We start from the raw sequence: 27,478 nt of genomic DNA on the forward strand, positions 1-27,478 counted from the left end.
GTTTCCTTAAACTCAACAAACAGATCAGATTCCTACCAAGAATCTGTGAATGCAGCTGAACTTTTTTTTGTTTTTCTTTGTTTTATACAGCTCTGAGCTTGGCTTTTTTACAACAAGGAGCGACGAGCCGCCTGCTACGGTCATTCACTCACCAAGCTACTTTTTCTAGAAATCATTCCTGCAAATCCCTATTATAAATCGGAAGACAAATAGTGGCTTAAGCCAAGCGGGTGGGAAGGTCACTAAGAAGTGCAGTGGCGCATCGGTCGCTAGGCAGACCCTCCAGGATTTTCCGGCATGAAATGGCAAATTTTGCAACACAAACCTTTATTTATGGTGGCATTTTTGCAGCACAATTTTTATTGACTGCAGGGTGCAAGTTTGGTACATTGCAGGAAAGAGGCTGTGTGTAAGGCTACAACAGAGCCAGGGTGCCATTATATGTATCTTTTGTATCAATTTAATAGGAAGAGTCCTAGATGTCTCCCCTTCTATGTTCTCCAATCCCCCAAACACACACACACCTCTCACCCAACACACCTCGCAAGTCTTACCAATTCCCCATCACAACTTGTATTGTCGAACCTCACGCTCAGTCACACACATACTCTGTCACACTGCCAAGTCACAATGTGCGCTCTCCGGTTCCTGCCAAACTCCAAATCATACTCCCAACTCCCACCTTACGCTCCCCAATTCCTCCCACAGTATACAGTCCTTCATTCTTGCGTGCTACTTCTGCATCTTGCATCCTTTCTCCCATTCTATCACACACTTCCCTCACCTTTCCTGCCAATCTGCAGCTTATTGCCTCTTTCCGGCCAACCCCTTTCTGCTTTTGGCCCACTACTACCCCTGAGCCCACGCTCCTTCCAGTTCCTATACCTCCGCTCCCTCTGATTTCTGGCCCACCGCCCCACTGCATCCGCTCTTTTCTCTTGCCCAAAGCTTCACCCTCTGACCCACTGCTCTCCCTCAGATCTCCCTTTGCTTTCTTGCCTACCACTCCACAGCTCACCTATAACTCGCCCTCTCTCTCCTTTCTCTCACATGTTGTGACCATTTTTAATTTTCGAAATCTCTAGATTTTGGCCCAGATTCTCAAAAAATGGGGCATCTAAAAATAGAGCAGAGGATGTTCTGTTTTTAGATAACACATTTTTGGAAATGAGCAAGCCACCTTATTCTCAAAGGTGACCTGCGCATTTCCACAGGGCTGAGCTGTAGCGCAAACAATACGCTGGCCAGCCGCTTGAATACATTTGTGTTTGAAGCGCTCTCCCTACAATGGTCTACTGGCTCCTCACTCATTTAACTGTGACTGGCCCTTAAGGGTCCTGCCACTGTAAAATGCAACCCAAACAGAAATGGGGAACAGAAATGCAAGTGAGACAGCAGCTGTCGCACTTAAAAAAAACGAATTAAAAAAATATTAATTTGCATGAGTCACTAGGGTCAGTAAAGACCCTGTAATGCAGTGGCAGCCCTCATGCACCTATTCAACGTGGGTGCATAGGGTGAGCTAAAATATCTGCACATTTAAAAGCGCATCTTGTTTGTCAATTTTGGATGTCCTTTTAAATGTGCAGAAACGGCTATGATTTGCGCAAAGGGGTGAAAAAGGACATCTGAATGGGCGGATATAAGAAGCGTTTATTCGGATGTACTTTGTGGATTGGACTGCTCTTTTTTTGGGCAAGTGATGAGATGTGCTTGCAAATTTAATTTCTTGCGGACGGATCGGGTCTTGTATAGACTCGCTCGAGTCTCGTCCGGCTGCAGAGCACGTTCAGAGTTCCGGGAAGTCCGCTGTTCCAGGATGTCCAGGAAAGTAGGTAGCGGTCACTAAGAATGGGGATTCCAGGAGTCGAAAAGAGGGAAAGGGAGAAGGAAGAAGGAAGGGAACCAGGATCTTGGATAGAAGATTCGCCGAACAGCACACACACGTCAAGTCATTACCTAATGATAGCGTTGAGACGAGCGGGGCCGCAGGGGCATGGCCAATTTACAGGACGTGCCGTGTGCGACGTGAAAGCTGGTGTGAGGCAAGTTGCTTGTTGCGGCCATGTTGGGAGTAACAAGGAATACAAGCCCTGGCGCGATAAGGACCAGGAGGTCCAGAAGGGACAAGTTCTATGGGTCATGACATCTTGAACGAAATTCGAAACATGGGAGCGAATCTGGGTGGCAAAATTGATAGGATGACACAAAGAGTGGACAAAATTAAAGAGAGACTGGAGGGTGTCGAAAACAACCAAGCGTCAATAGATACATTAGAAACCCAACTAGACCTCAGAATGTGCACCATTGAAAGGGGGGAGGACGAAATTCGACTGAAAATTGACTATTTAGAAAATAGAGAAAGAAGAAATAACCTACGATTTTTCGGAATACCGGAACGTGAAGGGGAAACTGAGGAAGACCTCAAGCAAACTGTAGATGACATCATCAGAATCCTAGAAGTAGACGAAAACATCGACAAACCGACAATAGAGAGGATACACAGAGCCGGGGGGCCCCCCAGGCAGTCCGAGATCCATCCTTGTCAGATTTCACAAATACCAAGACAGAGCCAGGAGACTCACGAAGGCCAGATCCTGCGACGCGGTCACCCTAGGGGGAGCTCAGATAACCATTTTCCAAGACTTGTCCTCGCTCACCCTGGACCTGCGGCGTCTCTGTAGCTCCCTAACGAAATGGCTCAAAGAGCAAGGGACCAGGTACATGTGGGGATACCCCTTCTCCTTCACGTTTGAGCATGGAAGTAGGAGGATAAACCTCAGCTCCAAAGAAAAAATCCGGGAGGGCATCGCAGACCTTCTCGGAACGTCCCCAAGTGAAGGTATGCAGGAGGAACCGTCACAAAACAGAGCGAGATGGGGGTCACAGGGCCCGAGGAGGAAAAGAGTCAAAAGGATCCAGGAAGTACAGACGGCCCAATGACACCCCAGACAGTAACAAGTGAAACGACATAAGTGGGTCCTTCGCCGTGGCAATGCACGACTCGACACCATTGTACAACGACCACCAACATTTCGGAATTCAGACCAGTGGCCCAGTCTGATAACTCGCAAGGCAAGACCATCATCCGAGGCGCTGAGACGAACACCTGGTGGAGATAAACCCCAAAAATGCATGTATCATTTTGTTTATTAGTTCGCAATAGCAGTTACTGTTTAATCATTTGTTGTTACGACCAAAGCACAAAGGGAAGAAAGGGAGGGGGGCTCAGAATGTTAATGTGATGTTCATTGTGGTTGGGGTCGTGTGGTTACAACCCTCACTGGTGATCTGACAGTAGACCGGCAGTAGACACTGGTCCACCGCGGACGCAACCAACCTGGAACACAGACCCCATGAGAAACACAAGGGGCGGACAGCGGAAACGGGGGGTAACGGGTATGATGTTTAATACCCACCGGGGCAGAGGGAGGGGAGGAATACACCAATGTGCAAAGCCCCTGTTAATAAGGGGCAGCTATCACACTACTTCCACCGTGGCAATTTCTTGCAAAGGTCAGTGCGACGTGATGATTGAGTTCAACGAACATAACACTGTTCGACAGTCATGACGTATCCGGTGACAGGCATGGCATGCTCAAGATTGGCACACTAAATATCAAGGGACTTAATTCCCCTACCAAAAGAACCTTGGTGTCTAGGGAATTCAAGAGAACGAAACTGGATATACTATTTTTACAAGAAACCCGATATAGCAAGGGGGATGAAAGAAAGGTTCTATACACCAAGTTGGGCTCAGAATACTGGGGCTCTGGCCCACTAAAGAAAGCGGGAGTCGGCATCCTAGTCAACAAGACGATCCGATTTGAGCTCTTAAAGTCCTGGGCGGATGTAAGAGGCAGAGCGCTAGTACTAGTTGCTAAAATACAAGGTACACTCATCACCCTAGCATCAGGGTATGCACCCAACACTGAACAGTCTAGATTCCTACAGCAAACCATCCCGAAAGTCATGAATGAAGCAGAAGGTGAAGTAATACTGGGAGGTGATCTCAACACATGGATGGACCCAAATCAGGACAGGCAGGTAGGCAAACCTCCCACGACCCTCACACCCTCTCCGGGACCCCCACCGGCTGCGGGTATGATGGAAACCTACAAGCTTACTGACGCATGGAGACACATGCATCCGAACCAAGCAGGCTTCACCTTTTTTTCGGCACCGCATGCAACGTTCTCAAGAATCGACTACATATACCTAACATAAGATCTCACTACCGCGATGTCTGAAGCCACCATATCGCCTGTCACATGGTCGGGCCAGGATATGGTGATGGTCAGTATTGACCAGATGGCCCTCCCTCGGAGGAGCTCCAAATGGCGATGCAACGAGACTCTCCTCAAAGACCATGTCTTCCAGGAACAACTCGAACTAGACATAACCCAATATTTTGAGCTGAACAACACAGGCAAAGTTTCCATGAACACAGTATGGGAAGCTGCCAAGGCTACCTGGAGGGGAATACTCATTAAAGAGGGAGCAGTGAAGAAAAGAGAACGCCAACTCATAGAAAATAGGCTTTGAAACAAAATCACCCAGCTCGATCTCGCAGCACAATCTGCAGATCATGATAGACTACAAAAGATTAAGCTCGCCAACGACAAAAGGGGAGAACTACGGCTAATGGAGACAGGTAACATTGCTCGCAAGCTCCAATTCCTGAAGCAAAAGCATTACGAGCACGGGGATAAAGCAGGCGCTCTACTTGCCACAAGACTCCGTGGGCAACACCAGGAGCGATGGGTGCCCACGATCCAAAACTAAGGTATTCTCACGACCCACACCCTCCCAATATCCCTGAAGCCTTGGCCAACTTCTACGAGACACTATATACGTCACAGGCTGCCCCACATCCAGAATTGATAGATTATATGGATAAAATATCCTTGCCAACTCTCCCACCAGACATAGCACAAACGTTGGAAGCTCCCATCACCGGAGAAGAAATTGAAGAGGCGATCAAGAGACTTCCCACAGGGAAAGCTCCTGGAAATTATGGCTACACAGAGGGGTTTTATAAGTCCTTCAAAGATGCCCTTCTCCCCTTCATGGTCGATCTCTTCAATAACATCCTTCAATCCGGAGTGGCCCCGGAATCGTTTTCGGAAGCACTAATAACTGTCATCCCCAAGGAGGGCAAAGAACCCAAGCTGTGCGCCTCATACCGTCCAATATCCCTCTTAAACATTGATGCTAAAATCTACAAAAGAATCCTCACGGCAAGGCTGGAGACACACATGCCGGCAATAATACAGAACGATCAAGTAGGTTTCATCTTGGGTAGACAAGGTGCAGACTCCACCCGGAAAACTCTCCATTTAATTCACGAGGCCCATAAATCGCCGAACACATCAGCCTTACTTTCAATCGATGCTGAGAAGGCGTTCGATAGAGTCGAATGGCAGTTCCTGGAGGCCACATTACAGAAAATAGGCCTGGGTCCCACACTCCGCCGAGGAATCAAAGCTGTCTATACTACCCCAATAGCATCAGTGCCAGTAAACTCCCAATTCTCACGCTGGTTTCCTCTCAGTAGGGGGACGGGACAAGGTTGCTCCCTCTCAGCAATACTCTTTGCGCTCTCCCTGGAACCGCTCGCTCAAACGCTTCGAGCAGACCCCACTGTTGAGGGGATGCAGGTGAACGGCAGAGAATGTAAACTAGCGTTGTACGCAGACGACATCCTCCTCCATGTGATAAACCCAGCGACCTCAATCCCATGAGCAATCCAAATAATAGAGGAATATGGCAGACGTTCAGGCTTTAAAAATGAACCAAAATAAATCTACTCTCTTCCCACTCCAGCAACCATCCCCAGAACAGCAAACTCTCCTTGAACGCCTTGGGCTGATCATTGGAGGCCCAACACTGAGATACCTGGGGATCAACCTAACAAGACACCTCGACGACCTGTACGAAGCAAACTTTCCCCAACTTCTCGAAACCCTTAAGGCTGATCTTAGAAAATGGAAGCCGCTTACTATTTCCTGGATGGGGCACCTAAACGCAATCAAAATGGTGAGCCACCCATGTTTCCTGTACCCTTTTCAGGTTCTGCCCATCACAATCCCTGAACACTTCTTCAGACAAGTCAAGAAGGCCCTTACTAGAATTCCTGTGGAATGGGAAGAAGCCCAGGATCCCCTACGACATCTTAATACTACCAAAGGAGCTAGGAGGAGTCGGCCTGCCGGACATAGAACGCTATTACCAAGCCACACAACTCAGAGTCCTGATCCCACACCTGCGAGATAGAAAGGACCTTCAATGGGTCCAGCTAAACAACAACAATCGAACCCCCGCAACATTAGCAGAAAGGTTATGGGTTCCCAGACCGAAGCTCATAAGAAGGCTGCGTGACTACCCTATCCTGGGAACGATGTGGAACATATGGAAGAAAGGGAAAGCAATGTCTGGGGTTACTACGTGGCCCTCACCTTTGAGCCATCTCTGGTCTCCCGGGATCAGAGAAGAAATCCCTGAACACGCCAGATACCAGACCTGGTTTGATGCCGGCCTGGAAAGAGTCAGCCAACTTTGGAGAGAGGGGAAATTCATCTCGATCATGGAACTAGAAGAAGCTCTCCAGATACACCCGATCCCGGTCTGTTGTATTTACGGCTGAAGGGCTACTATCCAGGAAAGAATGGAAAACCACCACACAAAGAGAACTAACCCCCTTTGAGACTATTCTCGACACAACCAGCACTTCTAAGGGCCGAATAGCACGAATGTACAGAACCCTAATTACGAAAGATGAAGCCCCTAGTCTCCGCCTCAAGAGCAGATGGGAGAGAGATTTCGGCAGAGAATTTGACCAACAGGCATGGGACAAAATATTTGAAACACCCTCCAAAATATCAATTGCAGCCCAGTACAAACTACATGCAATAAAATTGCTTCATAGATGGCAGTACGACCCACACAGGCTATCTAAAATGTTTCAAAGCTCCAGCCTGAGATGCTGGCGACAATGCAGTAGTGATGCCGACTACTGGCACATGTGGTGGTCCTGCCCCAAGGTTCGCATGTACTGGCAAGAAGTCGTGGGATGGATTAAACAACTGAACGGCAGACAGAGGACTATCCCCTCTCCTGATCCTTTTCGGCCTCGAAGAAGAGGATGACGAACTCAACAGAGTAAGAGGTCTAGTCTCCCCCCTGCTACTTGCGGCAAGGGCGGGACTGGTTATGAAATGGAAATCCTCGTGCCTGCCAGATAAAAAGGACTGGATACAGATTGCCACAAACATCTACACTATGGGGAAAATAACTGCAACACTTCATGACAAGGCTGCACGACACGAAGAAGCTTGGTGTGACTTTGCCGAGCAGTACATCACATGCACAGTCACAAACGTTTCTTCGCAACAAAGAGAATAGCACCCACTCGGCGCACTCAGGAGTTGGGCACCATATGTTCCATCGCCAATCATCCATGCCTGTCATGGACCCGATTAGAACCTCACAATCGAAAGACGACCAGCGATAAACGTCGCACGACCCACCGCGGTGCACCATAACAATACCACGGACAAGGAAGACTCATGAGCTGGGGAAAAGGGAAGGGGGAGGGGAACAAGACATAACATTTTCTTCATTGGAACGGAAAACGTTGATGGTGTAAAATAGTGCTGGAGTATATCGAAGAAGTATTCTGATGTAACGATGAATGCACAGTATATATTCATTTTGTATGTTCACTTCTAATGTTAGTTAAAATCAATAAAATTCAAGTTGAAAAAAAAAACAAAATCAGGTTGCAAGATTTTAAAGGCCAGCTGAGAAGGGTTCAGCTTTGGATTTGGGCCTTCTGCTTTCAGAGTTCTGGAGTATGGATCTGGGTTCTTCCTGCAGAGCGCTTCGCCAGTAGATCAGTTGATGGGTGAATGTGTGTGTCTCTAGGTCCTCAACAGTCCCTATTTATGTATTTCCCAAGGGGGTGGATAGGCTGATTATCATAAGCCCACCCTCTAGGAAACTGATTGGTCAAAGAATTCCCTCTCTCCTGATTTGAGAAGCAACCAGAGTGTCATGATGTGTCCTGATGACGCTTTGTTTATGGTCCAGGGAAAAAACCTCCCCTTTGTTTCTACACAGAAAATCTATTTGTCATAAAAAGCATATCTACAATATCACCAACTTGCTAATAATACATATTTACATTCCCAATTTAATAAAGCACGTATCTGTCCAAGTCCCATCTTCTTAAGAGTTTCGGTTCACAATTGACAGTTTTTCGTGCTTTTGGTTGGTTACCCAGTGTCAGATCTGTACAAATGTTTCCACATACATGCGCATAACATCTGGGCATACTCCTGTAAATGTTCATATTCCTAGCATTATCACAATTGCTACAATATCAACATTTTCGTGGTTCAGTCTCTGAACATCGCACAAATTCCAGAGTAGTTTCTACTTGTGAGCAACATTTTCATATTAACAACCTATACATTCCAGATTTTTACCAGTTTGGCACAGTTTTCTATGAGTTTGTTTCTCAAAAATATATTTGCTTCAGTTCCAAATACACAATTCAGTCTAGCCCCGCCTCCAAGGTTTGGCTGAGCCAAGGGCAACCTGAGCCTCTTCCTGCCAGCAGCTGGTTTCTATTGACGCCCGAATTAGCATTTCCTTTCAGTCAAGGGAGTCTTTTGTCTCTGGTCAGAGCAACAGGCCAACATCCCCTCCCACTTCCATTTAGCAGGTCCCTGCCAGTTCCTCAGCAGATAGCAGGGGGGGGGGGAGTTTCCTTTGTTTGGGAGAAGTTGCAGAATGTCTTTGAAGCTCAGTGTGGCTGGCTTGAACTCACTTTTAAAACAATGTTTAAAATAGTCTTTTTCTAAAATACAATTAACATTTTTAACAAATATAGCCACAAATCTCTTAATTCCAGCCTTTCTAAAACATAGAGATTGAATAGTACAACCTATATTGTTTTTGATAGGAAGTCTCTTCTTTTCCATCCTTTGATTTTAATGTAAAAGTTTAAATGACAGTTTAAGTAAATGACAGTTTCTGACACAGGCGAGCGGCGGTACTGTGCCAATCTGACATGTTTCCCATGCAAGCACCTTTTGAATGCGTTTTTTTTTTTTTATGATGAAAGGTGTTTCTCCTGACCTTGTGCTTATGGGGGTTCTTTAAAAAAAGTGATGTTTAACACCAAACAAGGATGTTGAATCTTTTGTGATGTTTGGGCACCATGATTTTTGCACTTTACACTGCCAAGGAAAACGGATTTTTAAAGCAGTTCTGGGTTTCCCTTGCAATGCAGCACTGCTTTTTCAAGTAGTTTCATTTTACTCTGTGGTCAGCCCAATGATAGGTTTTGGCAGTGGTCTCCTGTGCTACCACTGACATAGGCACAATGGATTAGCGGCCTATTTTTCAGGTTTTCCTGCGCATTTTTCAAAGATTTTTGGCGCATAGATCTTTTTGGCGGCCGTCCTGTTTCTGATGCAAACGGCGCACAATGATGTTGCAGGGCATAGACTAGTGGGTTAGGACATCCCACATTGTATTGTCCTTTTGTTTATTTTAAAGAATTTATGTATTTGTAAAAATAAAATATTTTATGGTATGTTGTACGAGCAGGTGTCTTGAGAGGTTTGTAGAACCTAGTTTGGTAGGCAATAATAGTGGATATTGCTGGAATTGATTTCCCATTTTGAGTCACCCTACTGATCTTTGGTGTCAATTTTTGAGGTTTTGCGAGGGCAAGGCTATTCTCTTGCTCAGTTATACATTATAGATTTCCCTCTTTTTGTTGAGGAGTAGTCCTTACCTAGGATAAAGTTGAGGTGTGACCCCTTTAAAGATGGAGACTTGCAAAGTAATACATGAATGCTAAAAGTACATGCTTACTTGCTTGCAACAGTGTATAATTTATTTATGTAGCTTTAATAACCTTTTGTGGATGTGGACATTGCTTCATTGAAACAAATATCTTGTTATGCCGTCTTTCTGCCACAACACATTTTTTGAGAGCTGTGCCTTGGCTGCTCAACCATAGCTTCTTTAATGGCCCGACAAAACACGACACACGAATGAAGCTCAAGTTCACTTTAATCAAAATTGGGAAATGGTTGGAATAAACACCCATACGTTGCAGTTGCATATCTACATCGTAACTGGAATTTCGTCTCTGGAAATGATGTAAACCAGAGACTCCTATGGCCCACTTGCAGCCCTTCTGACCATTTGCTGTGCCCTCGTCACCCTCTCTCTGCTGCAAAGTCATGCACTGGAGGGATGAAGCTGAGAAGGGGCCCTACTTCGCTGTCGAGTCTCCGTAGCACTATATTTTACAATTAACTAACTTCGCCATCAGGGTGAAGTCAAAACATCCTTCTGCCACAGTCACTGTTAAGTGCGATCAGCTAACAAGAAATACAATTAATAATATGTATTCCATGAGAGAAGGTAAATAAAGAAAAAATACCACAAACAAACCATACGGATTGGCATTTGATTGAATATTCGGTTTTCTGTTGGCATCTCGATAGCATTTTATTTTAATGGCACCGCATTACATTTGCAGGTGCTGCCATCATACACGAGCACACTCGCAAATGCTACACTAAAGCCATAATCTGCTAGTTAATGTCTCGCATGCAACATTTAGTCTCCAAATGTAATATTCTGCCTAATACGTCTAGCTGCTGCCATGAAATGCCAAGTACAGCCTCAAATGCCTCAGGCACACCATCAAATAACAGTGTATGCATCAAATGCATGGCTTAATAATTTGTGTTCTTCCAGTGTCATGCCAGATTCCTCCTACTGCTAAGTACTGTAAAAACTGGTACCATTACTCCATTTTATGATACCCTATTTGTTAACCTTGGAATGATCAAAGTATAAATCGGCCCTGCTGCGAGATTCAAACTTGCAAATGACACACTGGCTTCAGGTGAGAGGATTGCACTTCACTCCGTAGGTACCCACAGTAATAGGGTCAAGGTTATGAGTATAAATGATATGCTCCGCTGGTACAGCTGTCCCTTCTACAATGCCCGTTAGCCTCATTTCTGGGCAGATTTCCCTTTTGTCTGTTACAGGACAGAATGCACTGCAACCAAGAAAAACCCAGACGGACCCCTGGGGAATGGTGTTAGCACAGAAAACGGATTGACAGTGAGAAATGGAGACTAATTCCTGGGCCAAACATCGCAGAAAAACAAACTCGCAAGTAAATGGATAAAGCCAAAAGGAAAATGAGCAGCGTGAGAACATGTCAGTCACACTGCAAATGGAAACGCAAAAAAGGGGATGGTGCTAAAATCCTTCCAGAGGAAGTACGAAACCCTAGAGAGATAGCTTAGATAGAAATTGGCCAATGGGAGCATGCAACAAGGGAGACTGATGGGAACCAGGAGGCGTGTTGGAAGGGGGAAGGCTGTGCTATAAAAGCTCAGCCAGCAGCAAGGAGTTTGAGAGGTGTTTGTGTGGGATCTGGTGGAGCGGTAGTGGATCAAGAGAACACGGTGGAGGGTAGGCAGAGTGGAATCATGAGAACACTGTGGCAATGTTCTGAGAGAGTGCAGGTAAGGTATTGCGTGTATTAGACAGTGATCCCAGTTGAGTGTAGTATGGGGGCTTATAAAAGGTGAGTGAAAGAAAACTGAAAGATACAGGGAAATCAGTGTAGGGGATTTAGAGAGGGTGGGAGAGTAAGTGAAAGAGGTTACAGGGGAGTGGCGTAAAGAGGGAAAGATGGCAATAGGTAGGTAGTAGGGGAGGGCACAGAAGGGGGAAGGTAGATGAGGGAGGGAGAGGGAGAGGGAGAGAGACAGGGAGAGGGAGAAAGCTCAGGAGCCAGACGAGTATGCATGGTGATTGAGGAAGAGAGTTGAGAAAAGAGGGGGTGCAGGTAGCAGAAGAGAGGCAAGACAAGAAGGAGGCAGGAGCAGATAAAAGTAGAGTGGGGGAGAGAGAGACATGCGAAGGAAAGATAACAGAGGGAGGCCAGTGGTCGTGCACCAGCACAGAGATGCTGAATCACCAAGGACCACTGATCAGAGGCCTCTCCCCTCCTCTGGACCCACCTGGACACTCAGGCCAGCACCACATCATGGCGCCAGATCTGGGGCACTGGTCTTGCTCTTCAGCTGACTCCACGTGCCCCAGCAAGACCCCAAAGCATCGCAAACCACAGCAAGGCCAGTTAAATTGACCCCAAGAAAACAGCTTAAATCATCAAGGAAAAAGGCCTCAGCCCCCACCAGCCAGCAGCCCGATGTGCCGCACTCCTGAGAGACCCCAGCAAAATCCACACCTCCACTCCTCCAATTGCCCTGAAACTCAGGGGCCCGCTGCTCTGTGGGGTCCCACTCCAGGGATTGCTGCCTTTAGCTGCACATTCCGGGTATCACCGGACTAAGGCCTCCTCCTCTTCCTACTCCTCCTTTCAATCGCTCGTGGAGCTCAAGCAGCAGCGACCATGATGGTCGTGCGCTTGCGAGTGCCCCCATTTGGCCACATTTATGATGCCATTGTAAAACGTAGCCAGAAAAGAGCGAGCCTGGAGGGTTCCAGTGTTCAAAAACAAAAACGAGGACACTGGCAAGCACCTTGGGAAATGATGGAGTTGTGTTAAGAAAACCTTGTCTTTCGTTAGAAAAGGAAAACGTATGCAGAACCTTCAGAGGCTGAGGACTGTACAGCAAGACATTGAAACTTTGTAAAGAGATCCAGAACCTGAAAAACTTTTAAAACATTCTCCTTGGAAAAGGGATCCAAGTGATGGGCCAGCCAGAAGCCAAAGACTGAAGCTATTGTCCTGGCCGCCTCTTTTTTGTCATTTGCCTCCTAAGTGGTACGGCCAGTACTTAGCAATTAGGATTTGGACATGGACTCAATGCTCCAGAGGTGGGAGTATTTTACTCCCTATTTTTAAACCTTGAGAATAAAGGTGATTTTAAGAGAGTAAAAATGACTTTTCTCCTTTGCATGAGAGTAAAATGTATGAGACATCCAGACGATGTGTGCAAAAATGGAAATCATTATGTGGCAGCTTTCTGCATTGTGACAGAATACACCTTTCATTATTTCTCTAAGGTCTGGCCATTTGATCTCTGCTGTATATATTTAAATGTTGAAAAGACAAAACCCTAGCCTATTAAGATAGTAAAGCAAGCATAAATTGTATTGTGCGTTTTTCGGTTCGATAGCAGAATTGTCTTTTGATGTTTAATGAAAGTCCTCGTTTCCTGGAGCTATTACTACCTAATGCTATGCGAATGTTATGATACAAAAGTGCAGAGATGCAAGGACTCCATACTAAATTCTATATCTAATCTCATGGTCAAATGGTTATTTATATAGTGCTTTTGGCAAAGTGATATGCATAGAACATATTGTGCATTGGTTACTGGTTCAGGACCGTATCAAATTCAAAACAATGGCAATCACCCACAAATGCCTCATTAACATAACTCCTAAATATCTTACCAACCTGTTACCTCCAATGCAAAACATCAAAACCACATGCTCTGCTTCAGCCTTCCTTTTCTCTGCTCCGAAATTCAAAAGAACAAAGGCTGGGGGACGCAGCTTCCCAGTTGTGGCAGCCAAAGGTTGGAACACCCTACCACTAGACATTAGATCTAACCTGTTCCATACCTCATTCCGCAGAAAACTTAAAGCCTGGCTCCTCACCTCCAATGTGTAGCCTCTGTGCCTTAATGCTCACAATCTCATCCTACACAATATGCTCCTGCGAATATATCTGATCTACCTCATTTGCGTATTAACCTTGTTAATAAGGTTGCACATGTAAATATTATTTTGTACTGACGGAAAAATGTATATGTAAATATGCCTAATATGTTCTATGCCCAACCATTGGTTTCTATGGATCCTGTTGTAACCTTGTAATGTGCATTACCTGCTTTCCAGCGCCCAGATAGCTACGGGTTTGGCGTGCGCTACAAATGCTAAATAAATGAGGAAAAGGGTAATGATCAGGTGCAGCTTGCAGAACTTTTAAACACAGTAAGCAGCATTTTACAATAACATATGTTAAAGGCAATAGATATCCAACAGTACTTACGGGCATCCTTTCAGTTTCCCCGCCAATCTTGAAATTCATTGTGGATCGAACAGTCTGGGCTCCATAATACTTGTCATTTGGCACTTTGAGTTCCCCAAACGTATCGTACTCCACTCTAAAGGGACCGGAACTAGCCTGTAATTGACAATATTTAAAGTTTTAGCACTGTTTAATGAGGTAGAAATCCCTCTACAAAGTCTTGAAAAGGAATGGCGTGACAGGATATTTAATTAAAACATGTAGACAAAACATGGTCCCTTTCCAACATACTGCAGGGATTTCAATAAATCACTGCTGCTTTTACCTCAGCATCAGATGCTTATGTAACATTTTGGAATGTTTGCTGCATCATAACGTGAAGCTCTGTTTTAGATAACAACGCTGTCTCTGGTGATAGACCAGCTATGGTGGGATTTAGCTATGAATTACGGACCTCGCACTACCACATTTTCAACAAAAGTCTCCAAGCCCATGTTAAAGACCAAATAAAGATGGTATCTGCAAAATGAGCAAGTTAGTCAAATTATATTTTGCTAATAAAAACTTGGCATGTCACCAATTCCTTCTGCTTAGTTAATGACGTTGACACTAAGATGGATGTTCTAGTTTCAATTAATCTTTTTTTAAAAGTGATAAACACCCATGCTGAAAACTACAGAAACACTTCCAAAAGTGAACCCAAAAAGTGACTGAGAAGCAACATTCAATGTCCTTAGCAAATGTAGGCCGACAAGTATACGTCTTCTGTGTAGACCTGCATACTGACAGTAATAGAGTGCCTACATTGGAATGTAGGTTTCCATTAGGGAGATTTGTATACAACCATCCGGTGATGGATGTGTATCTAATTAACCCAATGGTCAACAACAAGTCCAACTAAAAGGGAAGACAAACATCTCTGAAGTTGTGGCTATGGCAGAGTGATTGGGCTCAACTTCAAGAGGGAGGGGTGGCTGGGGTAAGGCAGACCAGTTAGTCCAGTCAGCCACAGAAACAACCAAACACTGGTATGCTGAAATAAATGATAACCTTTATTAAAGTCATACTCTATCAGGTCAAAGTAAGTCCTTGGTACACATAGCACACAACTGACTTTATGTATAATAAACAGCATGGGTTCAAATAAAACCCAATCAACCCCTACTACTAATATGTAACACCAATAACTGGGGAGGGAGGTGACAGCAAGTGATCACAGACACAGTTAAACATAAACATTCACTTATCGGGTCCCCAGATTTCACACAATTACAGTGTTTCTGCCCCTCTAGCGCATAGTGACATGGGTGGTACAAATGCAGACTATACATTGGAAACATATAGACATAGGAGGGAGAAAAGCAGAATTTAAGTAACCATACTCAGGGGGTACCAAAAGACAAAAATAGTTTAGACTGACAATAATAGTCCCTAGGGTGCATTACACTTCTAGAATATATAGTGATACAATAGTACCCACAATTGGAACACTGGCAAGGCATTTCGATGAGCAGGAGGGTAATTCAGGACTTTAAAAAAACAGATAAAATCAGCAGCACCAGCTAAAACTCAAGTCTTTGACCTAAAACTCCAGGAACCCATGAAAAACCCATGAAAAACATCAATGTCCAGCTAAGTGCCAGTAAAAATCACTTTACGAAGAGTTTCAGGTAAGTGTTCAAGGTTCCATAGGAAATACAGGCCAGAGACAGTAGGCAGGTCTGCAATTGTGCTGAAAAGCCAGGTAAATCCAAGTTCTGCCCCAAACCGCAACCAACCCCAGGGGCAACTAAAGAAGACCCCTATTAAAGAGATTCACAGACAAGTTAGAGCCCAATCAGCCCCTGGAAGAGATGCAAACCAGCAGGATTCAGGTTCAATGCAAATGAACGCTAACATGGTTGAACCACATCTCTAGAGATTAGCCAAAAAACCCAGTGCTCAAAGGGAAGTACTCACAATCGTTGTTCCAAAAAGGTCAGTTCTAGGAAGGCGAAACAACCCGATGAACAAAGCTCTTCTTTTGCAGACAGATTTAAGCGATCCAGTCCCCCAGGGACTTCAGCCTCAGACCAACAATGACCCAACGGATAACAAGAAGAGCAAATCCCCCTTCCCCTGGAGTGGGACCCACCAGCCAGAAGTGAAAGAAATTATAAGAGGACTGTGGAACCCAGTCAAGTAGACTCCAGCATCTTGAATGATAAAGGAGGGCAGCCCACAAGCAGAAGATGGTCCCACAAAGAAGACTACTATGGAGGCAACCCAGGAAAGCCCACACGAGGAGGGGAGGTTTGTATTGAGGTAGCGACTTTCTAGGCAATGGCAGCTTTCAACACCAAGGCACATGACCCAGACTGGAAACACGAGAAGGAGCAGTAAAACGGCCTAAAGACATTTCTAGCGAGGGAATCCCAGACCAGCCAACAAGGGAGACCAGATAAAAGAGGGGGAAAACCCAGGAAGAATATCCAGCAGCCAACAATCAAAAACATAGCTGCAGGTACAGAGACACAAATCCAGCAAGTATGGACAAACTTGGTCTAAAAAATAAGCAGCATATTAATGGTCCTAAAATCCTCCATCAGATAAGTAAACCTTCTGCACTCCTAAAAAATCGGACAGAAGGAACAAAATCTCCCCTAGGTATCCTATACACACAAGGGCTGGCCTAAGCCAGCGCTTCAATCGCGCAAACAGGTTTCAAACAAAAGCTGTGGTGGCTAGCCAATTAGGTTTTCCCCAAAACCTGACAACCACCCAGGACAGCCTACACAGTTAGTGTAATGGAAAGGAAAGTGCCAGGGGTTGGTCTAAGGCAGTTCAAACAACTACAGTGTGTGTAGGGATGGGCCCAACGTGAGTCCATGTGTGCACAACAGCCATTTTAGGCCTGCTTGACCTTTTTACAGGCATCTTTATGCCTCCTCTGCATCGAATCCTTAATTCCAAATACAAGGTATTTGTTCACCTTACTAATAGTTTACAAAATGTCTTGGATCGCGCTGCACTACCATCATTGAAATTAAGATTATGTTCCATATTTGTATTCTTTTCTCCTTTCTCTTCCCCATCCCATTTTGTTTTGGTCGTATCCTTTTCGTTTTCTTCATATGCATTAATAATACTTTTCTATGTGACATATGCAAAATGCAATTTATAATTTCTATTATCCTAATTACTGCACTCTGACTTGTTGCCCCTTATGACACCTGACATTGTGCCTTGCTCTGTTACTTTTCTTTTGTTTTCAAAATATTCTGCATCCCTCTACTCTGTCAAGTAGATCGAAGGATAAAACCTCCGGGCTTCTGGAATCTGACAAAGTGTTGTTACAAGAAATTGAAAAGGTAAATGCTAAATAAATAAGTGTTTGAAAACATTGCAATAAGAGCATGATTGAGGGTTAATGGATCCTGTATGTTTTAGTAAATCAGGAACTAGGTTGAAGCGGAATATACAGATAGTGCTAAATTGTTGACAGCACAGTACTACCGCCTTTTGAATAATTAAGCCTCTTGTCTCCAATTTCATTTTAAATGCAGAATGTTTGTTTGGTTCATCACCTGCCCCTAAATGAGGCGTGTTGGGCAATGAGTTTAATAACAAAAAACAGATATTTTTTTAGAACAACTGTTTTTTTAGAATAACTGTTGAAATGTAGAAACATCAAGTCCCGCCATGAATCATTAAGTTGTTTGTTTTTATTTCTTGTTTTTCATGTAGTATGTTTTACCATATACCATGGCGGCATATAAGATTAACACAAAAACTCAAGAAATGTCCTCGTCCTGAAGAAGGCCAACGGAATAACGTAAAAAACCACTAGAGATAGTGTCTTATTGGTAAAGTGGCCGAAACATGTCGACTATCTAAAAAAGACCATACGAAAATTCTGTGAGGTTTTGGTTTTTGTCTCTAAAAAGCAATTGTAGTTTAGCTTTAGATTAAATTTTGGGTGTTGAATGATACTTTTGATGTCATGTTCACCTGACCAAAGTGTTAGGTCAGTACCAAAGAGTGTCTAAGAGTTTCATTCATTCTCTTATAGCTCCTCTCAGAAACTTATGTTGAAGGTTTCTGTGATAATAAGAGGCTATCAAGCTATGGTCATCCCATTTTTCTAGTCTTGCCCTGTCCAATGGTTGTTTTATCCCCTTCTTTTATGTGTTTATTTTGTAACACTTGATCAAGATTATGTCATGTAAGCGTTAGATTTTTTAATGATTGTTAATTGCCATCACACTTGCTGTGCTGAAAAATAACATTTCAGTGTTTTTGAATAAAATTCTAGTGTATTGAAGTAAACATATGAGTTATGTGATGTTTCATGGCAGTGACCTCGAAAATGATTACGTGATGTATCAGTGTGTGTGAAGTACCAATATCCGCATCGTTCTGGACAGAGAGGGGGGGTAACCAGTTTTTGTTTTTTGCTGATGATCAAGAAAGAGCCTGGGACCCAGTGAGACTCGGAGGGTAGCCAAGCACCAGTCGGTACAGCAGACAGGTAGGTCAGCAGGGGAGGAAGAGAGTGTCTAACCCTTAGATAGAAGGTATTTTGGAACACAGCGTTGGATGTAGTGCGGGCACCGACTCCAGAAAGCCATGTGCACTATGCAAAGGGTCTTGAACTTGATCCTTGCAGCCACCAGGAGCCAGTGGAAAGATTTCAGGGCTGGAGAGATACAGTCCCTGGGCCTGAGGCCAAGGATAAGTCTCACAGACCTGTTCTGAATTAGTTGCAGAGCGTGGAGAGTAGAGGAAGGCAGATTGAGAAAGAGGCTGTTGCAGTAGCCCAGCCTAGAGAGAACCAGGGTTCTGGAGACAGTGAGCATCTGGGGGAAAGTGAGAAAGGGAAGAGTCCTTTTGAGGAGGTGCAGCTGGTAGGGGGGCTTCTTGGCGACGTCCGAGATGTGACGTGAGAAAGAGAGTGGAGTCGACGAGGACACCAAGGTTTTTTGCCTCGCAAGAAGGCGAAGGAAGAGGGCCCTAGGTGGGCGGCCAGAGTGAGAGAGGGAAAGCAGGGGCAGGGTCTCAATGGGAAGGATCTCCATTTACTGGCATTACGGCAGAGATCGTTGGAGGCGCACCAATCCTTAATCGCAGAGAGACAGTGAGGAATGAGCAAGAGAGGAGAGGCGGCTGAGGGGAGCCTGAAGGAAAGCCGAGTGGTAGCCGCATAACACTGAAAGTTAGAGGAGAAGGTAGAGATCAGCTGGGCCAAAGGGGCGAAGTAGAGGTTGAAAAACCAGGGTGAGAGAATAAAGCTCTGGGGGAACGGCCCAAATAGAGAGAGGTGGGGGAGAGAAAGGGACCAAGTTGGACCTGGAAGGGGCTGTCCAAGAGAAAGGCGGTCAGCCAATCCAGGGTCTGATCCGTGATACCCAGGTTCACAGAATCAATTGATCAGGATGGCGTGGTTGACTGTCAAAAGCTGAGGAAAGATCAAGAGGGAGAGGGAGAGGAGATAGAGGACAAGATGTCCCGGGTTTTAGTGGAGAAGTGAGAGGCCAGTGCCATACATAGGGCCTGGGAGGGAACAGGAGAGGTAGAGACTGCAACAGAATTGGCCAGTTCCTTGCAGATTTTAAAGAGTTGGTCCGTGTTGTTAGAGGGCGCAGAGACACTGGCTTGAATCTGTGCTCTCTTCTTGAACAGGACAGAGAGTCTGTATTGCCTTTGCAGCAGGCGGCAGGCCAGTTTGTCAGAGGATGCGCCTGAAGCCCTCCACTTTCTCTCAGCCACCCCGCACTTGTGTTCAAGGACAGCCAAGTCTGAATCATACCAAGGGTTGCACTTGGAGGTAGGCTTCAGCCATATTCTCATGACAGGGGCAAGGATGTACAGGGTGTTGGAAATAGATTGATGCAGATTAGAAAGGGCTGCGTCAGGGTGCGAGTCAGCCGCAAGAGTAGGAGAAGCAGAGAAAGTAGAGGCAAAGGCATCCACCGACACACTCTTCATGGGCCGAATGACCGAGAAGGTAGGTGGCAGAGCTGGGGGGGGCTTTGCCTGAGGAATAGAGAGTTTCAGAGGAATAGAGAGTTTCAGATGAGAGGAGAGTAGAAAGTGGTCCCTCCAAGAGAGAGGAGTGGTGATAGTGTTAGAGAGGGTGATGTATGAGGTGATGAAAACATCCAAAGTATGTCTGGCAGAGTGTGTAGGGGACAGAGGGCAGAATGAAAAGAGAGGGAGAGTGTTGCAGAGGTTGCGGAAAAGCTGAGAGGAGGGATTAGAAGCATCCACGTGGATGTTGAGATCTCAGAAGAGAAGTTGAGGCAAGGAGAGAAGAGGAGATGTCGCCCCATTCAGAGAGGAAGAGGGCGACCTGGTCAGATGTATGTGATTTCACCGAATCTAATTCACCTAAAAGGTGAAATCTTTGAGAAAAAGATTCTTTGAATTCTTTTTCTTTTTTTTTTATTATGCAGGTGGAGAATACCGCTGCCTCTCCTCCCCGCCTCACTACTCACTAACCCCTACCTTATCCTATACCCCACCACCATCCAGGTTCCCACCACCATCCAGGTTTTAAAATGTACCCACTTACCCAACCAAATTCGAAGAAAATACATTTCTAAGATTTCACATTAGGTAAAACTGGATTCAGTGAAATGAATGCATCCCGGCCTGGCCAGGTGCCCTGTCCATCCACCGTCTGGTGGCCACAGTTAGAGAGAGGCCAGGAGAGATAAAGATCAGGGCTACTCCACCTCCAGGGACAGCATGGGAACGGCAAGCTTCACTTGGATAAACAAAGTACAGCATTGATGGCACAGGGTAAGCTTTGATTAAAAAAATATATAATTCTAAAACAGTTCTAGCAAAAGCAGCAGTAGTCCAAAATTACATTCACAGACACACAGAAAAGATATAGCACAATGAACAGTACAGGATGTAAGGAAGGCATGGTATCAAACAGTGAAGACAGACACAAGTGATCACAGTTCAAGGGTGTATAGTGAACTTCAATGGGTTGGTTGAATGCCCATCTAACCCTAAATCTAAGGATGGGAGCAAGCTACGGCCATCAAATAATAGGAACGCAGTTCTAGTGGCGTCACTGTCAAAATAAAAAGGGACAATACTAATAAACCTATTGCCAATCCTTACTTCTAAATACAAATGGTGTGGGACAAAAATGTATGCAAAACTAACAGTGTTCAAGAAATTATATGTCAGGACAGTTGAGCAGCTGGCTTCCCTTCCCCACATTTTCAGCATGGGACAAGCCGGTACACTCAAGCTTTGCAAACTCTGGCCTCGCTGTCACAAGGATATAGTTCAAAGCATAGGTATCAGGGCCTTCTGCCAAAGTTTATTTCCCAATAACAGTCTCTTCTTGCAGAGCGCCTGACGTAACAAGCACCAAAGTCCCTTTCTTATCAGGATTTCCACATTCACAACTTCGAGTCCACTGTTCACCACGGGTCTCCCTCCTTCAGGCTCGGACCCCCTTTTAACACAATGTTGACAATTGGTCTCCACCTGTCAGGCCCGGACCGATTAAGCACAATGTACACAATTGGTCTCCCTCATTCGGGCTCGGACCATATAATCTCACTTTCTAGGTTTTCCTCTTTGTTTCAAAAATCGAAGACTTTGTGCGATGGATTTTGCTTAAACCGTTGCAGGACCACTTTGATTCAATTAATTCCTCATTCTCATCTTTTACTTCCACTTCTTCCACTTATTGGCTGGATACCTCACAGAGACCTTTGATTGAGCACACTCATGGTGCCGGACCACTGTCACTGGTATTGTATCTTTCTCTGTTAAAGTTCAAACATCCATCAGCAATTAAGCTTTCCTCACATCTTTCATGACACGCGTTACCAATCTTTGTTCTTGCGCTTTTTATAAAATGTTGCCGCTTGCAACCTTGACTGCAACACAGACCAGTCTTGCATCGGTCTCCCCAATTCAACTGCTGTGTTGATCTCTTTGGCACTGCTTTGATCCTGGAGCCAAAGCTGGTACCACAGTGGCTGCTTCTCCTCCCAGACTCAGTCAGCCATAAAGGAGGGCCCCAGGTATCGCCGACACACAATGCAGGATTCTTCAGTCTGGTTTCCTGGCCTTATGCTTTTTAATCTGAAGGATTCTGGAAAGTAACGGTTTCTCACCGAAAAGGTCAATCTCCCTCCTTGCGCACCCCTCTTGGGTTGCCATCTTTCTTCCCTCGTTCAGCTGTCGCCTGGAAAATGCTGTTCCTCTGTGTGTTTTGTGTGCTCTCTTGCTCCGCCTTCTATCCGTGTGTGGAAGCTTAATGGAATTCAGGTGCGAGTGGTTACCAGTAATAGCCTGACCATAGTAGTGGGACATGTCAGGAACATGCTCGGGTGTGAGCGTTTTCTCTCAGCGCGGCCTGTCCGTGTGAATGTGTTAGTGAAGGGAAAGGGGTGGTTAAAGTTCCCCAAAATCCTTACGGGTACAATGGGGTAAAGGTGTTACAGGGAGGGGGATAAAGCATCTCGCCATCAGGTGTCCCACTTCCAGAATACCCCTCACCCAGGTGATCCTCCCGGACTGTTCCACCCCCAGGAACTGTATCCTAAAGCAATGGCAGCGTCCTGGCCACCTGGATGACAGATCCCCGAGGACTAGCAGGTGAGACACCTTCTGGTTTCTCACAAGGAATACAGGAAGAGAAGACAGAGAGAGGGACAGAGGGGGGGGGAAGAGAAATAAAGTATAGCACAGGCAGCTAAAGTGCATGGACAGCTGCAGTGTACAGATAACATCCGCCTGACAGCGCCCTCACCTAAAAATCAGAGAAACAGGTCTTTGCAGTGCTGTTTGATTTCTGTAAAGCACAGTGGCACCAATAAAAATCTTAAGCAACTAAAGATGCTGCGGTAAATGTTCGCACTGATGCACCCGTTCACACTTTGCCAATGATGCAAACAGAAAAAAGGAAAACTTTGCACTTAAAAGAATTGCGGTGACATGGGTACATATATGAACCCATTTAGGACAAGTGTAAAAGAGGACAGATACAGGCATTTGAGTTATCGCAAAACTGCGTCCCTTTAATTCACAAAAATAAGAACAAAGGGCGAAGAAAGGGACACACCTTGCCGAAGTAAGGGCATCTATCTCATTGTGCTCCTTCCCACGCTACCTCAAAAACACTAACGTGCTAAGGCAATGTGCTATCACGTGCTTTGTGTTGAACTGTGAACAGGCTTGTAAAAGGTTTGACAATACTTTTCGGTACAAAAAAGCATACTTTTATCACTGCTGTATGCGTTGGTGCGTGTTTATCACCAAATGCATGAGAGGAGGGGTGCCCTGTTTAAGGGGAAAGGAGAAATAGTAGACTGGTTTACTTTCTATAGAACGAGGCTTGTGATTTTTAGATTGCGACACACATAGAAACATGAGATGTTGAACTCTTGATCGACCTCTATTAAAACGGAATAGTTCCTCAATATGACTCCATGCTACCCCGTTAACTCGTCATACTCATCGGTACACAGTTCGGAGTCAGAAGCAACCTTTCTTGTTCTTCCCACGCCTGTCTGCGGCCAGCCCGATGAGGCTGTCCAGTTCCTTGCGCTTCTTCATTCAGACAGGAAGTGAGTGGGGTTGCCACGATGGAAGTGACAAGCATGTGATGAGATGGAGTTGAGAAAGGCAGGCACTGAAGTTGACTGGCGACGTGTCATGAGCACAGCGTGGAGGTACGAGCAGAGGAACTTTCGATGATGAGTTTAAGTGTTCACACACAGGTTACATTCAGCCCGCATTCTCCCTGGTACCCGGGTGCCACTTTGCCATCTTTACGGCTCAATAGTTGCGTTGACTGACCGGTATTTCGCTCCTTCCCCAGAATGCAATTGTGATAAGCCACACTGCCAAGCGTACGCTTCCAGGTCAGATGCCAGTGGTCCTGGGGCTGTCTGTTTTTTCAGAACTGATCGCCGTTTCCATTAGCAGTGCACATTTTGAAAATGGCTGCCTTGGGGAAACAAACAGACTTGAGAGCCAATCATATCATACTGACATCACCAACTGCAAATACAATCAGGTAATGCTTACATCACAAGACACTCGAGCACCACCCGCAAATCAGTACATGGACATTTTTAGAAACATTTTACAACAAAATGTATGTAGAACAGTTACGTTTCTTTTTAATACAAAATACATTCAAATATGTAACATAACAAAAGCTGTAGTAAATATTTTTTAAAGCAATCAGGCAAATAACGTTTTATTAACATTAACATATGGCGGCCACCATTTTCGAAGTAATAATGGCTGAGAAATGCAGCACACAATGTAAATGCAGGCAAAGAGTGCATATGGTGTGGTTTTGGGTGGGAATGGGGGGAAAAAAATCATATATTCGACTTCAAGATGGGCATTAAATGGGTGGACACATACCCAAGAACACAGATCCATCCTTATATGTCATCTGCATTGCAAAGCATTACAAACCCTCATTCAAAGCACCTATGTGAAGCTCTTATGTCAAAGCTCTTATTTTAATGACAGTTTTGCTGCCACCTAACAGCCAAAACTACACATGGACAGCAATGGTAAAAGTGTGTCTCTTACACACGGCCAGTATAGTAAGCAGTGGTGCAAACACCCCTCACACACATTACAGGTTCAATATGGCCAGTCCAATGCAAGTTCCCAACACACAAATATATTTTCTAGCATGTTTACCACAAAAAGGGTCTTGCAGATTGTTTTTTTTGTTGGCATTTCACTTCTGCCATGAAAGTGTTGGCATGAGAGTTTAAATGGAAAGGGTAGAGTAGTTAAATAGCCTGTGGGTATTATTTTGATTTTCACCCACTCATAGACAGCACAATAACATGTTAATCCCTGTGACTATTTCCAGTCACGCCAACCACCCCAACAAGTCACACCCAGGGGCATCTCTTAGCATTCTTGGTTTCTTCTCCAATCAATTTCCCTAATACAGCAACTGTATGAACAGACTTCAGAAGCCGCTTAACTACACTGAAATATGGCATGGAAGAGAACCACGCATGCCATGGTTCTGCTCCTCCAAGAAATCAAAAATGTTGAGTGTGGGGACAAATCGACCACGGAAGGTGCTAAATAATAACAAGGTTTCCACTTTTTCACCTGTCTGGCAAGTCTGTGCACCAGACTGACCAGTATGTCACAGTCTGTTACATGTCAGGAAATGAATTCAACATTTTAACATCCAGCCTGTAGCAACACAGCCACAGTTCAAAAAAGGCATGCGTGCACAGAGTTACAAACATGTTTAAAAAGTATTTGCCTGGTCAGAACCAGGCACCCGCCATCGGGATGTATTGGCAGCATGTGCACTTTACCCACAAAAAGAACAAATATTACGGGAGACGGGAATGGCAGCTACGATCACGCATAATGCAACAGAGATTCATCTGTACCAGGACCTGGCCAGGCAGACTCTACAAAAATGCATAGACATGTATGCAGTGAAACAGACCCTGCAAATGCGTGGGATCAGATGTAGATGGACCTTGTCCCTTTTTCTTTGGCTTTCAACCTCGATGGCAGGCAACAAAGGATTACTTTAAAGGAGTCAGGGATGGGGTTACCATACATTGAGCAGGGGATTTGCCTGAAGGAGCTCAAGCGGCATCGGAACAACAGACGGGTAACTTAAAGGCAGGAGAATGGACTTCCATGAATCGACAAAAGAGGAATCGCAGGAGGCCCACAAAAAAAAGACTGAAGAGCTTGACTAAGAGGCCCACCCTACAAAACTCTGCAAACCGCCAAGGTCGATATGGACAATATTGGTGAAGCACAAACTTGGCCAAAGTAAACCACGACAAGCAATTTGACGGCACGCAACATCTTGGACTCTTTCTGTTCAGGGAACAGATGGGGGAGCTAGGATACTCCACACTTAGCCCTGGGAAGAAGGGCGAGTCACAGCCGGTGAAGATGGCTATGGGATACAATAGGTACTGTGCCTCACACCAGGAGACGATTCAAGGGAAGGGGGAAGAGAGAGGGGTTAGTTAACAAATTTAGCAGAAATGTAAAGGTGTGGATACAGGAGAGGGGTAATATTCAGTCAAGGGAGGTGGTGTATACGCATTTAACTGATAAATCACTTAGATGATGCAACAGAAATATGCTTGAATGTATCAGGGTCAAGTTGTAAAATTAACACAGTATTTAATTCAAATGTTTATCCTGGAATGTGAGGGGTCTTAATACCCCACTGAAGCACAGGAAAGTGTAATCATACTTGAGGGGTCACCAATCGGACTTGGTGGCGCTCCAAGAAACTCACATAAGAAAGGCGGATGCGGTAAACTTCACCTTCAGCAATATCCGATTATTCTACAGGCGACAGCGGATAGTAAGGTTGTAGGTGTGCTAATAGCCATAAAGCAAGGCTCGGAGATCCAGGTACTCGGCACAAAGTTCCATAAGGAGGGTAGATTTGTCTTCGTGATTCTAAAGGTGCTGGCTGTGAAAATGACAGAAATGTCATTATACACCCCAAATACTGGCCAATACGGATTTATGAAAAATGTTGTAGAGCATCTAGAAACTTTTATGGAAATTGAATTACTAATTTTTGGGGATTTTAATATAGCTTGGGATCCAGAACAGGATCGCAGCAGATTAACAAGATAAGTTAGACCTTCCCCATTGATAGCCCTGAAAAAGAAATGTGCAGGTTTATCCATATTAGATGCCTGGCTGACTTTGAAGGGGGAAGAAAAAGGATACACATTTTACTCCCACATACATAGATCATTCTCCCGGATAGATTATGCATGGATTTCCACCTCACTCCTTGGTTTAATTTTGGAGATTATGATTCAAACAATCACCCTTTCAGATCGTGCCCCAATAACAGCAGATCTTAAAATCCCGAAAATTACAAACAAACTATGTTCATGGAGGTTCCCAGCAGCTTTATTTCAAGACCAGGTGGTTAAGGACGATACGGCAGGCCATATTAGGGATTTTTTCAAGCTAAATCAAGAGGGTGAGACCTCAATGAATATCATTTGGGATGCCTTTAAGGCTACATTGAGAGGGTTTTTAATAGCAGCTGAGGCCAGCAGACGCAAGTGGAGTACAGCTCTAGAACTTCAATTAGAGGGGGAATTAGCGCACATTTTCATTTTAAAGAAAATGGAGATGAATTCCGGCCCACACATACAGAAGGAGTTTAGGGCAGTGGCAGGTAAATAAAATGTGCATATAACCAAGAAAGCAGAAAAAGCCCCCTTTCCTAAAACTAAAATACTATATAAAAACCAATAAAACAGACCGGCTTTTAACAAGTAAACTTCGCAAGAGAGCAGCATCAAGGATTATTAAACAGATTAAACTGCCCTCAGGAGAGCTCACTTCCGATATTACTTTATACAAATCAGAAGCCCCAGCTATACAATCCCAACAAGAATATCTAGC

At 44.9% G+C, this 27,478-nt stretch overlaps 1 protein-coding gene across 1 annotated transcript in view; it reads right to left on the reverse strand.

Annotated features, from left to right (window-relative positions):
* The window catches only part of FH (fumarate hydratase), a 642,870-nt gene that overhangs the window by 581,720 nt on the left and 33,672 nt on the right, over positions 1–27,478 (reverse strand). Inside the window, exon 2 of the mRNA XM_069607901.1 lies at positions 14,078–14,212. Within this exon, the coding sequence (XP_069464002.1) occupies positions 14,078–14,212 (135 nt within the window). The remainder of the gene's footprint in view (positions 1–14,077; positions 14,213–27,478) is intronic.

This window comes from Ambystoma mexicanum, chromosome 4q, assembly GCF_040938575.1.
Source record: "Ambystoma mexicanum isolate Mex_15411 chromosome 4q, UKY_AmexF1_1, whole genome shotgun sequence".
In the NCBI taxonomy this organism is placed as follows: domain Eukaryota; kingdom Metazoa; phylum Chordata; class Amphibia; order Caudata; family Ambystomatidae; genus Ambystoma; species Ambystoma mexicanum.